This window comes from Parasteatoda tepidariorum, chromosome 8 (assembly GCF_982258835.1).
Source record: "Parasteatoda tepidariorum strain Cologne lab strain chromosome 8, Ptep-v5.0, whole genome shotgun sequence".
Lineage (NCBI taxonomy): Eukaryota > Metazoa > Arthropoda > Arachnida > Araneae > Theridiidae > Parasteatoda > Parasteatoda tepidariorum.
The window spans coordinates 11,509,940-11,525,115 of record NC_141762.1 but is presented as its reverse complement, the minus strand read 5'-3'; the positions used below and the strand labels follow the sequence as shown (position 1 = coordinate 11,525,115).

The 15,176-nt window shown below is 30.7% G+C and overlaps 1 protein-coding gene across 3 annotated transcripts in view; it reads left to right on the top strand.

The window, feature by feature from the left end:
* Window positions 1-15,176, top strand: part of LOC122273530 (uncharacterized) — a 96,006-nt gene that overhangs the window by 22,259 nt on the left and 58,571 nt on the right. For all 3 annotated transcript variants that reach the window (XM_087149832.1, XM_087149834.1, XM_087149833.1), the window contains exons 12-18: window positions 345-457; window positions 7,080-7,180; window positions 10,103-10,141; window positions 10,273-10,400; window positions 11,615-11,685; window positions 12,624-12,688; window positions 14,012-14,159. In XM_087149832.1, coding sequence (XP_087005958.1) covers window positions 345-457; window positions 7,080-7,180; window positions 10,103-10,141; window positions 10,273-10,400; window positions 11,615-11,685; window positions 12,624-12,688; window positions 14,012-14,159 — 665 coding nt within the window. The remainder of the gene's footprint in view (window positions 1-344; window positions 458-7,079; window positions 7,181-10,102; window positions 10,142-10,272; window positions 10,401-11,614; window positions 11,686-12,623; window positions 12,689-14,011; window positions 14,160-15,176) is intronic.

Sequence of the window (15,176 nt, the reverse complement as noted above, 5' to 3'; positions counted from 1 at the left end):
ACTGAAAACTTTTTAGTGCGAAATTTAAAACATGCGTCTGTTTTTAGCATTTATCTATAGACAAACAATATTTAACAATACAAGCATCCTTTTAAATATAAAATTTATCATGATTCAAAATCAGTTTTTTTTTATCTAAAATCATTCTGCTGTTACATTGTAGAACTAAATTTGCGGCCTAAGGAAAAAAACTTCAGCAGAGTTTAAATATAAATATTTTCAACTCTTTTTAGTATAATTTTCTTTTATTAATTCAGTAAAATGTTGAGTAAAAAGTTATTCATGGTGGTTTCTGTTTAAGTTGATTCCAAAAGTGAAAATGAATGTAATTATTTTTACTTTAGAAGTACCTTTGACAGTCAAGTTCACCGATGAGATTTCTCAATTTGGAGATATTTCTGGTGGAAAAGGATCATCTTTGGGAAAGTTGACCAAACTGAGTCGAAAAGACAAATCAGTATGTACAGTAAAATATTCTTGGATTTCATTTTTTTTGTCAATATTTAATTTGCTATTTTAACAGCTATTTGCTGGTGCAAAAGAAGAAAAATAGGACATAAAATCTAAGGTATTAAAATTTTACATTCATATCTTTCAAATGATTAACACATGCAATGTAAAATAGATCTTTATAGATCCAAAATGATAAGGTCACAGTTAGTTTATATATTGATCAGTTTCTTATTGATAAGCCATCACAAAATGGAAAAATTCCTACCTGCCAAATTCTCCTAGTTGTCGGTCATAAGAAATAATTTTGTAGCTTTTTGTTCCTTTATTCTTAAGGTTTTCAACAAAAACTAATGATTTCAATAGCGATAAATGTATTGTACGAAATTTCGATACCTATAATTGAACTGGGCTTGATTTTGATACTTATAATTGATTTCGATTACTATAAGGAATTCTGTTTGATTTTGATAGTGATGCATGAATTATGCTCAATTTTGATGTCCATAAATAAACAGTTCCAAAAGCCCTATTACACGGTCTCCAGTAACTCTATCGATACGGAAAGTTCTCTTCGGCATCTTCGGAACTTCGGCATCTCTCTGTCACCGTAAAAAATTTCCGAAGATATTTCTCTAATTTGAGCTCTTTGATATATGACTCTCGAAGTGGACAACTTGTAGTTTCCACCTGAAGTACATTTAAAATCAAGTAAACCAACAGTGGAACGAGAAGCTCTAGTTGAAAAGTTAGCTTGAAACTTGAAAGTTTCTTTCATAAATCGTATTATATAGTGTACGCCTTGCTCTATTTTGCTGGTTCGCTAAATATTTGCAGAAGTGGTTGGAACCTTCTTATAAATTGAAAAGTCATTTACTTTAGTTCATTTGAAAGATTTAATTTAGCTTGTTAATATATTTTCGCTAATTTAAAATATGAAACATGATCATCAAGCCTTGTCAGGTCTATTAACAGCTAGTAATCCATAAAAGCTCTTTTAAAACCTCCCTCCTTCAGTCGGAGTCATTGTATATATGAACATTTTTATAGTTTCAAGATGTTCCCTTCTTTTGGAATATGCTCTATAGCAGGGGTGGCCAACATGCGACTCGCGAGCCATAGGCGGCTCTTTGAAGGATTATTTGTAGCTCTCGATAAATGTACCCGAGTTCCCTTTTCATTTTTGTGCAATTATATTTTTAAAAAAATTACTATCATTCCTTAACGAATCGACAAATATCACAGACCTTCCGCAATTGGCAGTTTTCATACGTTTTGTTTCACCTGGCTTCGTTGTTAAAGAAGAATATTAAGATTTATTAGCACTTCAGGAGTCAAACTGCTGTGTCGATACTAAACATGCATTAGATTCCATAATGAAAACTTTTGATGTGCTTCTTAATAAACTTGTAAACATTGCAACTGATGGAGCTCCGGCAATAATAAAAAAAAATCGGTCTTATTGGGATTTTGAGAGATGATTCTCAAATTCTACAATTCATACCGAGTCACTGTATAATTCTCCGAGAACATCCCGTTACAAAATATTTAAAATATCCTGATGCTATGAAAACAGTGTTACACATGGTAAATTACATTCACACCAATGCAAAATATCATCGACAATTCAAAAATTTTCCTAAAGAATTAAAGGACGAAGAACTTCCAAATGCCATTAATTTCTTTTGCGTTGTTAGATGGTTATCTAGCTACAACGTATTTAGGTTTGTTTGATCCGATAACTGCATTTCTAAAAGAAAAGGAAATACCCTATTCAGAATTAGTGACGAGTGGTTACAAGACTTAATGTTTTTAGCTGATGTCATGGAACATTTGCAAACACTGAATTTACAATCGCAGGGGAAAGATAAAATAATATTTACTCTCACATCGTATATTTAGTTTTCAAACTAAATTACAACTTTTTCAAATGGATATTAAAAACAAAACATTAGTAATTTTCCTCGAATTAAAAAAAATTGTTTCAATATTAAACAAGAAAAACTCAACGAGTATATAAAAAAGCTAGAAAGAATATTGACGGAATTACAAAATAGATTTCAAGACTTGAAATATTTTAAATCGTCTCTTGATTTTTTTCTGAATCCATTTGAAATTTATGTAATTTAAGGTGAGTGTTTTTCATTTCCAATATAATTATGACCCAAAAAGCATCTGGAGAAATAGAATTAATAGAGATGCAAGAAAATCAAGCTCTACAATTTAAATATAAGTCGACGTTGATTACTGAATTTTGGAAATTTGTTCCAGAATCGAAGTATCCTGAATTAAAAAAGACTGCTAGTAGAATTATTTCAATATTCGGAACAACTTACTTATGCAAATCATCTTATTCCACTTTAAAATTCGTGAAATCCAAACATCGATCAGTATTAACTAACCAGCATCTCAAAGAATTGCTGAGAAGTGCTATCACCAATTATTCACCAAATTTTAAAGAATTATCAAGAGAAGTAAAATAAATATGTTTAATTTTTGATATTTAAATTCAATACACATATTTTGTACTTTTATTTATATGTTTCCAATATATTTATTTTCTGTAGAAAAAATTTCATACCTTTTTTGCCAATCTTTTAAATACGTATTTAATTGTGGCTCATGAAAAATTTCAAATTTTGAAAAATGGCTTGACTATTAAGGAGCTTGATGGCCACCCCTGCTCTATAGTTTCAAGATATTCTCTCTTATAGCGTCTATTTTCTTCTGTCGGAATATGCCCTATAACTTCAATACATGTCTTTCAGTCGGATTATGCCCTATAGCTTCATAATATTTCCTTCACTCAGAATATATTCTATAGTTTCAATATATTTCCTTCAGTCAGAATATGTCCTAGACTTTCAATATATTTTCTTCGGTCGGAATATTATCTACAGCTTTAACACGTTCACGCCGGGAAAAGTGAAAATACTGGTACGGGAAAAGAGAAAATACTGGTAGAAGAACTATTTCAATATTAAATAATATTCGGGAGAAGTTAATCTATTCTCAACAATAACAATTCACTGTAAGGAAATTTATCACGGCGAAGAAGCAATTTAATATAAAAATTGCATCCGTTAAAAACAATTGGTAGTTATGGATTTTTATTATTTCCGGAAAAAAAACTAAAAAATGAAATTTATTTGTTACCCGTTTTTACTCCGGTGCGCCGCCAAGATGAGAAACCCACCGGTTTCCGGGGGACAAACCCACCAGATGACAAACCCACCGGGGTGACCCACCGGTGGGTCACCCCGGCGCGAGCATGTTAATTTCCTTTAATCGGAATATACCTTATAGCTTCAAGATATTTCTTTCATTTGGAATATGCACTATAGCTTCGCGATATAACCTTCAATCGGAATATTCTTATTGTTTCAAGATATTCCCTTCTTTCGGAATATGTCCTGTAGCTTCAATATATATCCTTCAGTCGGAACATGCACTATAGCTTCAAGTTCTCTCCTTAACCCTTTCTCGCCGACTGTCACAAATACGTGCCAGCATAAAACAGTATCAATCATGGTAAAAAGATAAAACTGGTAACCAAAGTAGTTCCTTAGCAGTTTATTTGTGGGCGGGGTTATAATTGTTTGATTTATTTAATTCACCACTACTTTAGTTCGAAATACAATTATTAGTTATACTTCGAGCTAACATAAATTATATATATGATTAAACTAACAGTAATTAAAGTAAAAGCAACGTAAGTCTGTCAAATTAGCAACGCCTACATTTAAGCTAACGTTTTTTATTTATTTACATCCAGATTCTGATTTTGTAGGAATGCTTTTATGAATCATCCGTCCCCAAGGTGTTAAGAAAGCACAATAACGTCTTTTTCATCAAATAAAAGAAAAAATCCAGTGATTCTTATGATATTTATGAAATTATTTTAGACATTCCGGTATATGGGACGTAATTAGTAAAAATAATAATTTAAGTTACAAAATCAGACAAGGAAATGTTTTTTCTCGGAAAAAGGAACATGCATTTGTTTCAAGAATTCTTTATCCTCAAAATATGGGAGTTGGTAACAATCTTGAAAATATGGCATATAATAGTTTGGATAACATTCGAAAGTTCGAGAACATAAATGTTAATTTATCTTCTTGCGTATTTCGTCTTAAATAATTTATATTTTAAAGGAATAGAGCACTTTCTAAAAATAATAATAAAATTCGTTCAAAGAAAATTCCGTTCAAAAATTAGTTTTTAATTATTAACTATTTTTTACCTCATTGATTAAAAATAGTTAAAAAAATTGCATTGCTAGGTAATGAAAACTTTTTATTTCATTTAAAACAACGTAATTTAAAAAAAAGTAAGAATCGGTTCAATACTTTCTAAATAGCACCGAAATGTGCTTGATTTCGATATTGATGAATGAATTGTTTTGATAACAATAAATGAGTGGTGAGTAGAAATGCTAGAATTATACTCATTTCTAAAATCAGTATTGCATACTGTTAGTTTTGACAGTCGGGGACCATATGACAGGATGGGCTAGGCAATCCCATCTTTTTAATCCTTTGACATTTTAAAAAAAGAGATTTTTTTGTCCCGTTTATGATTCAAAAGGACAAAATAGGTCACAAATAAGTCAAATATAGTATTTGGGATTTTTTTGACAAGCGGTTATCAATTTAGGGGCTGGGACATACATGTCCCGACCGCATGTAAACTCTCTTTACATACATAGTATCCCCAAGAGATTTTGAGCGAGCTGATTGGCTTTCTCGGCATTGCCTTCTGTTACATCTTTTTGTAGCTCCTCCCTAATAATATTTCTCCGTAGTTCGTTCCCAAAATGTTATAGTGAGTATAAGAATTAAGCAAGGCAATTAAATTCGATTTCAATGTTATTCAATAAATTAGAGGGATATTAGCTTCATTAGAATTCATGCAAGTAATAATCATAAATTTAACGTACAAAGCATTTCTCATAAAAATTAAATACAATTTTTTTTAAATAACAAAACTAGTTATTTACCTACAAACAAATCTTTGTCCATGAGATTTGAAAGTTCTAGAATTCCATTTCGTATTGGTAAGTTCCCCAAATTCCATTACCCACTTGTTGCAATCGTCTAAATTTAGAACATTGCTTTTAAAGGTAGTGGTATTTGAGGAAATATTTCTTACTTCATTTTTAAATGAAGAAGGCAGTTTCTCTGTTGAAAAAACTGACATTTCAAGTTTGTACACAAAAGCTGGAGTATAGAAATCACTCTATGCTGAAAATAACAAGCATGGCAGAATGAAATAGCCATACGTCACAGATGGCGTTGCTGAGAAAGCCAATCAGCGCGCTCAAAATCTCTTGGGGATACTATGTGTGTAAAGAGAGTTTACATGCGTCCCGGCCGAACTTAATAGTGGGATACATATGTCCCACCTGTAGTGATCGACTTACTAAAAGCACATCTGTCATTCCGAAAAATTTATTACATGAACTTTTTTCTTACACGGTATGATACAGGGTGAAGCAATCTTTGCATAACCCGACATGGCACATTGGACAACTCATATTTGTTCTTTTTTCTATGTTCATTTGAGAAAATATGAATGGACATAACAATCCCAATGAAAAATACGAGTGGTATATATGTGTCCCAATGAAGAATGCTAGTGGGATATATCTGTTCCAGCCCAAAATTACAATGCTATTTCATGCAAGAAACTCTTTAACGCCATCTAGGGGATATTTGACACATGAAACGCTTATCCTTATTTCGACTACGACTGGGACATATTGCAATGAGTTTCTAAGTGCTTTTCACCCCATTAGTAATTGTTAAACACTTGTTGGGACAAACAAGTGTTTAACAATTCCCGTTAGTAGCCAAAGGGTTAAGTTAGCCCTTCAATGCGCCATTTATTTCTAGTAAAGGTAATTTAAAGTATTTTTGAAATTGAAATTGTTATAAGAATAGTAATTGATATAAGAAAAAAATTTGGTTTATAAAAATACCATTTTTTTGGTAGTAAGTATATTTAACACGACCTATTAGAAACTTTTTGAATTTCATTTTTCTTCATTTTTAAAATAATATTTATAAATGCTACAATCTCTTCAAAAGGATATATACACTTTATAACTTTTATACGTTTTCTTAAACTATCAATTGGTCACCAATTTATTCAAGCGCTCTTCAGGAAAGCTGAAGTTATTAACAAGCGAAAATCTAATTTAAAAGTGTTAAAAAAGTTAACCATAGACTTTAAAAATTGGTTTTAAGTATACTTACCATGGCTTCAGAAAGGGTTAAAATATACATTGTGATTACTAGCATTAAATGCGTTTTTTATTAAAGATAACAAAATAAAATATGAATTTACTTTCTGCACCCCAAAACTATTATTCTTATACAAATAAGTCTTATCTTATAAGAGTTACTTGCAATATATCTTGTATTATAAATAAGATAAACTGCAAATACGATGTTAGACGTATTATAAATAAGATATATTTGGAATATTTCTTATAATACAATCTTTTAATGTAATCTTATATTATATAATATTTCTTAAACAAATAAATCTAATATTAATTACATCAAAATATTCATATTACATATTTATAGACTGATTTGGCATTTAAAATTTATTTGGTTTTGCAGTTTATTGTTCCAAAGGGGATCGTTGTTACAACAGCTGCTTATGAAGAGTTTCTGACTCCTGATATACTGAATGCAGTGAAAAAATTAGAAAACGTTGCTTAGTGAGTAGTGAGAAGAGTTTAATTTGCTCATTTCGAATGTTTAAATTTTATCGCTAAATTGAATCGGAAAAAAACTAATTTATATGTTTATCAAAATTCATTTTTCAGCTTAAAAAAATAATAATTGAATAAATAAAAAGAGGGAGAAATTTTACTTAATTGCCATTGTTCATCTGGAAGAAGGAAAAAGTTTTCGCTAATCACTTAATTTTAAGATAAATACTATTATGACTGAAATTATTATACGCGAGTAACTTTACAATTAAAATTATTAAGTTATTCTCTTAAAAAAATTATTGAGGATAGCTAAAAGAACTGTAATTAACAGAACTTATTAAAAAATCTAGATATTTTATACTTAAATGAAAATATTGTTTTACCACTTCTTTTTAATTTCACGTAAAGCATTTTTCTCATATCTTCAATTCATTCAATAGCACATTAAAAATATATATTGAGCAGCACATAGATAGTTATGTGATTGTTAATAATAAGCAATGGAAGGGCAAATATGAATAAGTCTAAATTTATCTTTTTCAGTTTGATGTTTAATATAAGCATATTTTTAAACTAGTTCTGCATCCATATTTGAGGAGTGGAGATTGAGAAGGACATTATTGACTACTGCATTTTTAAAATCAAATTGATATACCAGAGTTTCCAATTGCCCCGGATTTGACAAATTATATTAAAGAACTGTAGAGAATCATTCACGCAATTCCTTGATATGTCCATCCATTTTTCCACCTAGGCGAATTACCAACCCGCCTTCCTTACCAGTCGAATATTGAAAACCTTGTACTATCGTCTTTTACGAATCCTGAATGATCTGAGAAACTACAAGTGGTTGAAACATGGTGCAGCAAATGGCGCACAAAACTACACCCGCAAAAGTCAATTCTTAATCATAAATAGTAAGAAAAAACAACAAAATACTCCCCACATTTATCTCTTTAATACTGAGATCAAACCAGTGAAACACGTTAAATACCTCGGCGTCACGATCTCATATAATTTAAGCTGGAGTACTCACTTAAACGACATAATCAAAAGAGCCAGAGGAGCTTTTTTTGCACTCAAAGTTCTCCTGCATAAGAACTCAAAGCTTGATCTAGCAAATAAAAGAACTATCTATATACAAGCGATTCGACCAATTCTTACGTATGCTTGCCCAGCCCTCACTACTATAAGCAACAACCTAAAAAAGAAGCTATCTACAACTGAAGGTAAATTTTTACGCATAATGACTTGCGCCCCAAGGGCGATTAGCAATAGATTACTCAGAAAAGACTTAAACATTGATGATATCAATTGCTTTATAGCTAAATTGACCACAAAATTCTATATCGACGCAAAAACATGCACCACATCAGATTTCAATAAACTGTTCGATATTGATATAATCCGTGATAATTCGAATTTCAGCCCAATTACCGCCTTTTTATGCTCAGACTGCATACTATCAAAATACTATTAACTTTATCATACAACTCTACTCAAGGGGATCTCCCCATTCCAAAGATGATTTTCACTTCAAAACTAAAGATTTACTTCTTTGAGGACTTGATTTGTCGTTACAACATACTACAACTTCAAAGATATTTAGGACCTCCCAGAATACGACAAAACAGAATCGATGAATCGGTTAGTGGCACTTTGCGCCAAACGCCGAGATAACCCCAATATCCAGCATCCAGCATCCAATGATCTGAGTGGCTAGGCATGATTCTTAATCGCCTTCACGAGATCATCACCAAACAAGACCAATTTTTTTTAAAAATCCTCAGTCAAAACTGTAGCAGAAGATCTCAAATTTCTGTTTGGACGCTGCTTTCTTTTTCTGTGTGATCGTAAAACTAGTTAATTAAGTGTTACCTTTTCGGCAGTATTTACACACTTCCGTGTTAGAAACAAACCTGCATCTGTGACAAAATTCTTAATTAAATTTCGTTTGATATTGGTATTTTATATTTTATTCATGCTAATTTTTTTAAATCTATTTTGAGAAAGTTTCAACCTTAGAGTACCTGCCTCTTAAATGAATTCTGAGGTTTTTTCAATCCTAATTAATTGTTTCTTATTCCCTCCATGAAAATTAGTTGCTTCACTTAGTTCGGAAATGTTTTCCCATGTTAGTCTCTACTTTTAAAGAAGGAGGAGGGAGAAATAACTTCCAATGCAGTAGAGTAGATCGTCACCAGTAGAATTATACTACTAATGAATTTACGATTCATTAGCTCGAAGATATATTTTAGTGATTACTGGTGGAAGAGTCCTTACAATATGGGTCATAGCTTAAGAGCGTGCTGATCCTGGATATTTGTAATTATTTTGTCATTGATTTAAGAAGAATTGGATGCAAAGCTTGGTAAGTAAAAGCTGTTAGTTGATAGCACAACACTCTGAGATCTGTGAACAATATAAAAAAAAAAGAGAAAATCATCAGAATCAATAATCAGTACAAAAATATTAAAATGTTGCAACTAATTTGGAACAGAAGGGGTATTATTTGTGAACTTAGAGTGATTTGTGAAAATAAGGTCTATAAAGTCCTCATTCAGATTGTATAGTAAGTGTAGAGAACTGCAGGAAGCATCATTGAAATTTTTTACTCACTTAATATTCTGATTAAAGTGTATATAAGAAAAATGCTAAAAATAATCAGTATCAATAACCTGTACAAAGCTATTCAAGAGTTGCCACTTATTTGGGACAGAGGGAGTATTATTTAATTTGTGAACTTAGCTATTTGTGAAAGTGAGGTCGATAGAGCAAGTCCTCATGCAGATTGTTGAAGTGCAGAGAACTGATTAAGTATTGATGATTTTTTTACACCCTCCTAATATTCTGATTACAGTATACCTAAGAAAAATGCTAAAAATATAAATAAATTCTTAAAAATTTATCCTCTTTCAATTTCAGTGGGAATACTGAAGGAGAAATAAAAGATGAATGTGAAGCGTAAGTAACAAGCTTTAATTATTTTCTCTAAAATTATTTTTAATATGCAAGTTATTAGTTTTTCTTTTAAGAAAAAAGGCTCTCAAGCATTATTTGAGTAAGTAATTCAAGACGTTTGTAATTTTTTGTAGTGTTGCCAAAATCATTTTAAACACAACATTGCAGAACAAAATATCGCAGAGTATTATGGAAAATTTGAAATCTGTTTTTGGAGATGGATTTAGAAACTATAAATTTGCTGTTAGATCATCTGCTACAGGTATTTACTTACTTTATTAAACAGAAACTGAGTGCCTGGGCCGCGCAGCTGCCCCTACTCCATGCATCATGAAATATAAACAAGTTGATTTGCAAACATTTTGCATTTAGCAACATTATGGTAGCTTGCTATAGGTATTTGAAACAGTTAAAAAGTATTTATAGCAAATTGTATGCATAAAAAGTGGTTGTTTAAACTTTACATTGCAGGCTGATTTTTCTACGAACTTCTGCTCCTTCGACAATTGGTTGTTGGTTGTATCTCGCTGTATTTGCATACCCTCCAACTGCTACGGAATTTCCGTAGTTTCAGAAATCTTCTTTTCAGACGGTAGCAAAATTAATGTCTTAATATTTAAAAAAAATTAATTTTAGCGTAACTTGTTCACTGTTATTTATAAAAGTGCAGGCCATATGGCTCGATTCTTAAGTTCTGATAAAAGTTTTATGAGAGATCCATTTGCTTTAAAAATTTTTACTTTGGTTCGCTACCACTAGAAAGAATTATTTTCAAAATCCTCATAAGTTGGAGGGTATGTATTTGTAACTTGAATAAAATATTTATCAATTTAAGTTAAACACATGCGGATACAGAAACTGTCATGCAAATTTTTAAGACTAAAACGGGAATTATATATAAACACTATTACTGGGTTTGTGAAAAAAATGCCTTTAATTAACCAAACCCTGTCACGTAAGGCCATTAAGCTAAAGGCTTTCATACGGAATAATGGCACAAGTCCAAAATATAGAAAAAAAAATATTCGCGTCAAGTCTTAAACGGGAATTATATCTAAGCACTATAAGCAGAATGATAAAGAAAAAAAAAGAATACCATTAGTTAACCAAAGCCGATAACGTAAAAACTTTAAATTAATGGCTTTCTAGAATGCAAAAGTGTTGACTAATAAAAGACTAAGATTTATTAAAATATATCAATACTAGTAGTTTTTTCAATCATATTTCGTTCAGTTTATGTTAGTGAAAGCATTTTCGTTAAAAAACTTTCATATGAAAAAATGGCAAGTCAAAATAGACAGCAAATACACAAGGCAAATCAGTACGATTTCGTTATAAGTATAAACATTGCTACGAAATTAATTTTAACGAAAATATTTAGCTACGTATTTCTCTCTTTTTCTTTTTGATAAATACAATTACGATTGAAAGAGGAATATATCGTTGCCTTCCAATAAAAATATCTTTTTCATTCAGGGGAGGATACTGATGTGATGTCAGCAGCTGGTCAAATGGACACTTATTTGGGAGTTCAAGGTGTACAAGAGGTAATTTAAAATTCTATTTCATGATTATCGACAACGATAAATCTCAATTTTTTATTTTAGTATATACTGTCATGCAATTGAAAAAATAAATTATGTCCTATAGAATACATTTCAGGAAAAGGGGCTTGACGACTATTTTTGCCATTTATGTTCAATGCATTGGAGTAAATAACTTATGTTTAAATCACGTTCGTTATACTAGCGGTTCCCAATTTTTTCGGCTACGGTACCCTGCATAATCGAGCATCTTTCGGCCAAACCCCAAATTCATAAATAAAATTAGTAACTGTGGAAAGGAACTAGCAAAAATGAAAATAATAATGAAATGAAAATTACTGTGATCATATTTAATGTGAAGAATTAAATGTATTCAGGCATCGTTTTAACAATACGGTACTTGAAATTAAATGTTTTATGTCAAACAGTTCATTTTGCTGGCCTGGAGTGGCATCTATAGAGTAGTTCTGAATTTGTTTTTATTGTTTTATTCATTAGTCTAGAGATAAAAGAAATTGTTGTAGCTTGTTTCCGATAGGTTTCTCCCACATAAAAGTTTTTACACAATTCTGCACACAATTCTTACTCACTGAGCTTTTTTTAAACGGCTAACCAGAGAATAAACTTGGTAAGTTCAATATCTTACTTTTCCTCTGTTCGTGTTAGATTGTAAAGGATTTTTTTTACTTGAAACCCCTTAAAAGTAGTAGTACTTAAAAAAATTACAATAAAAATTACCTGTTGAAACAAAATATTTAATTCCGTTTCCAGAGTTGGCCCTTTTTTATTTGATATTACTAAAATAGTAGTGCATTTTTCTTAATAAATGAGTGCATAAAAATGAGTATAAATATACATATAATTTTAGTTTGATTTTGTATTTATTATGCAATATTAATACTATGCAGATTTTTTATGCAATATTAATTGCTTTTATGCAGATATTCTATGCTGTCAAAAAATGTTGGGCTTCTCAGTTTGGACATATTGCTGTTGAATATAAAAAGTAAGAATTATATGCCACCTACATAGCTACCAACTCTTCCGGTTTTCCAGGAAGATTTTATTTTCATATTTAAGTGGTAGCAAAACTCCTGTTATTCCATTCAACTTTTAGAGTTAAAATAATATTTATAAATGAGTTTGACCACCACTACACATAAATAATTGCAACAAATATATGTAAGCCTAATAGTCTTTACGATTGTGAATATTAACCTGGCTAAAATATAAATGTAATTTTGAGTAAGATTGTTTTTTGGTAATTGTTTTACTACCACTTAGAAAATACAATCTCGGAAAAAGTGACAGTTGGCTGGTACGTACTTAGTTTTAATCTAAATACACATACATTTACACATACCCTCCGACTTATGAGGATTTTGAAAATAATTCTTTCTAGTGGTAGCGAACCAAAGTAGAAATTTTTAAAGCAAATGGATCTCTCATAAAACTTTTATCAGAACTTAAGAATCTAGCCATATGGCCTGCACTTTTATAAGTAATAGTGGAAAAGTTATGCTAAAATTAATTTTTTTTAAATATTAAGACATTAATTTTGCTACCGTCTGAAAAGAAGATTTCTGAAACTACGGAAATTCCGTAGCAGTTGGAGGGTATGCATTTACATACCTGCCAACATGTACAGCCGTTGAGAAATAATTTTCTTAATACAGCGTTTTGCCGCATTAAATCTTGAAGTTTAAAGTTTCAAAAAAATTAATCTACCACAACTAATCAAGAATTCGAAGAAAAAAAGTTTGATTAAATCTGTTGGCCAATACATGGTTCCCGCGGCTCTTGAAAAGTTTTCTAGTGGTTGTATATTTTAGTTAATGCTAGAAGATATTTCTTACTTTAAAAAACTTGCAATAATCTCTTTCGGAAGCATCCCACCAATACTTTTACTCCCAACATAACTGGAAGCAGTACAACAGTGCAAACTCTTAGCCTGCTTCTTGATTCTGTATTTCTCTCACGCTGACCACTTATACTGCCAGTATCTTAGCTGCTCTAAAGATGAAACCCTTCTTAGCTCTACTACAGATGAAGGTGTAAGGTACCAACTTCGCGGGCAGGGATTCTGTTCTCAACTTCAGTCTATATCTAAGCTGATTATGCTTCATAGATGTCCTAATAGTTTTGTTTCTAGAAAATTCTTCCAAACTTAATAGTCGTTTTGCTATCCCTTTATAAAATCATTTCCAACGACCGTACGAGTTGGCAGGCATGTATTTGATATACCTTAAGGATGAAATGTATTATAATTATTTTTGTTCTCTTGATTGATTGTGTACATATTTTGTTTAAAAATTTATATTTATTTTAGACAGAATGGGCAGATTTTGAATTCACCAATGGCTGTTGTTATACAAGAGATGGTTGCTTGCGAAGTAGCTGGAGTTATTTTTACTTGCGATCCTGTGAACAATAACCCGGATGTTATTACAATAACAGCTAATTATGGCTTAGGAGAGGTAAGATACAGTATATCTGTTATCGTTAACTTGTAGTATCTGTTATTTAATAGATTAATTTGGTATTTTATGAAATAACTAGTTATTCAATAATTTAATATACTTTAACAAGACAGTTAAAGCATATTAAATTATTGAATTCTGCGATTAACTAGGTATCCTATTGAATAACGATTACTTGATCTATAAAGTATGAAATACGGTACTCAGAAGTTCTTTAAACTTCTGAGTTCTTGCTGATTTCAGACAGTTTTGAGCTGCTTATAGCTGCTTTGCAATGACGTGTGTGTACGCTTCATTTCGTTGCTTTTAGGCGTAGAAATTAGACTGTGTATTTATGTTAACCTTTCATATCTTGGTTTATTAAAAAAATTTTTCCTTATTATTTATCAATTAGTCATCTGCAATTCGCGATCGCAACGAACTATAGGGGGCGTTGTTGCATGAGACGAATACCTGCGATTTCTATATGAACAGTCATTCAGTTACTCTGGAGACGCCTTTAATGTAGCGTGTAGCATTGTAACGTTCCTTCTTTATTGTGGCTTATTAAATTTAAAAAAGAAAAATGTTTGATATTCTTTCTTATGCAAGCGAAAACAAGATGGTATCTCTTTTTTTTAAAGAAGGAGCATCTAACACACATCTGAAAAATATTTGTAATTTTTGAATCATATTACTTCAAACATTAGAATATGCAAGAAGTATACATAAACACATAATGTTATACCATTTAATTTTTCAAAACAATAATTTTAACAAAAATTTTTATCAAAAAATTATGAACTAAAAAACGTAAAATAAGAATTCATAGGATAAAAAAACGATTTTAAAAATTCCTCATATTGAAATAAAAAAACTTCCGTATTGTTTCTCTTTTTATTCTTATAGTTCTTAATCAGACGTAAAAAACCATTTTGTAGAGAACTATCATTAAATGAGAAAAAAAAATATTTACAAGCAAGTTTTTTATTGTAAAAATTATTACACTTACCTGATTTATAAATCCCAAGTATT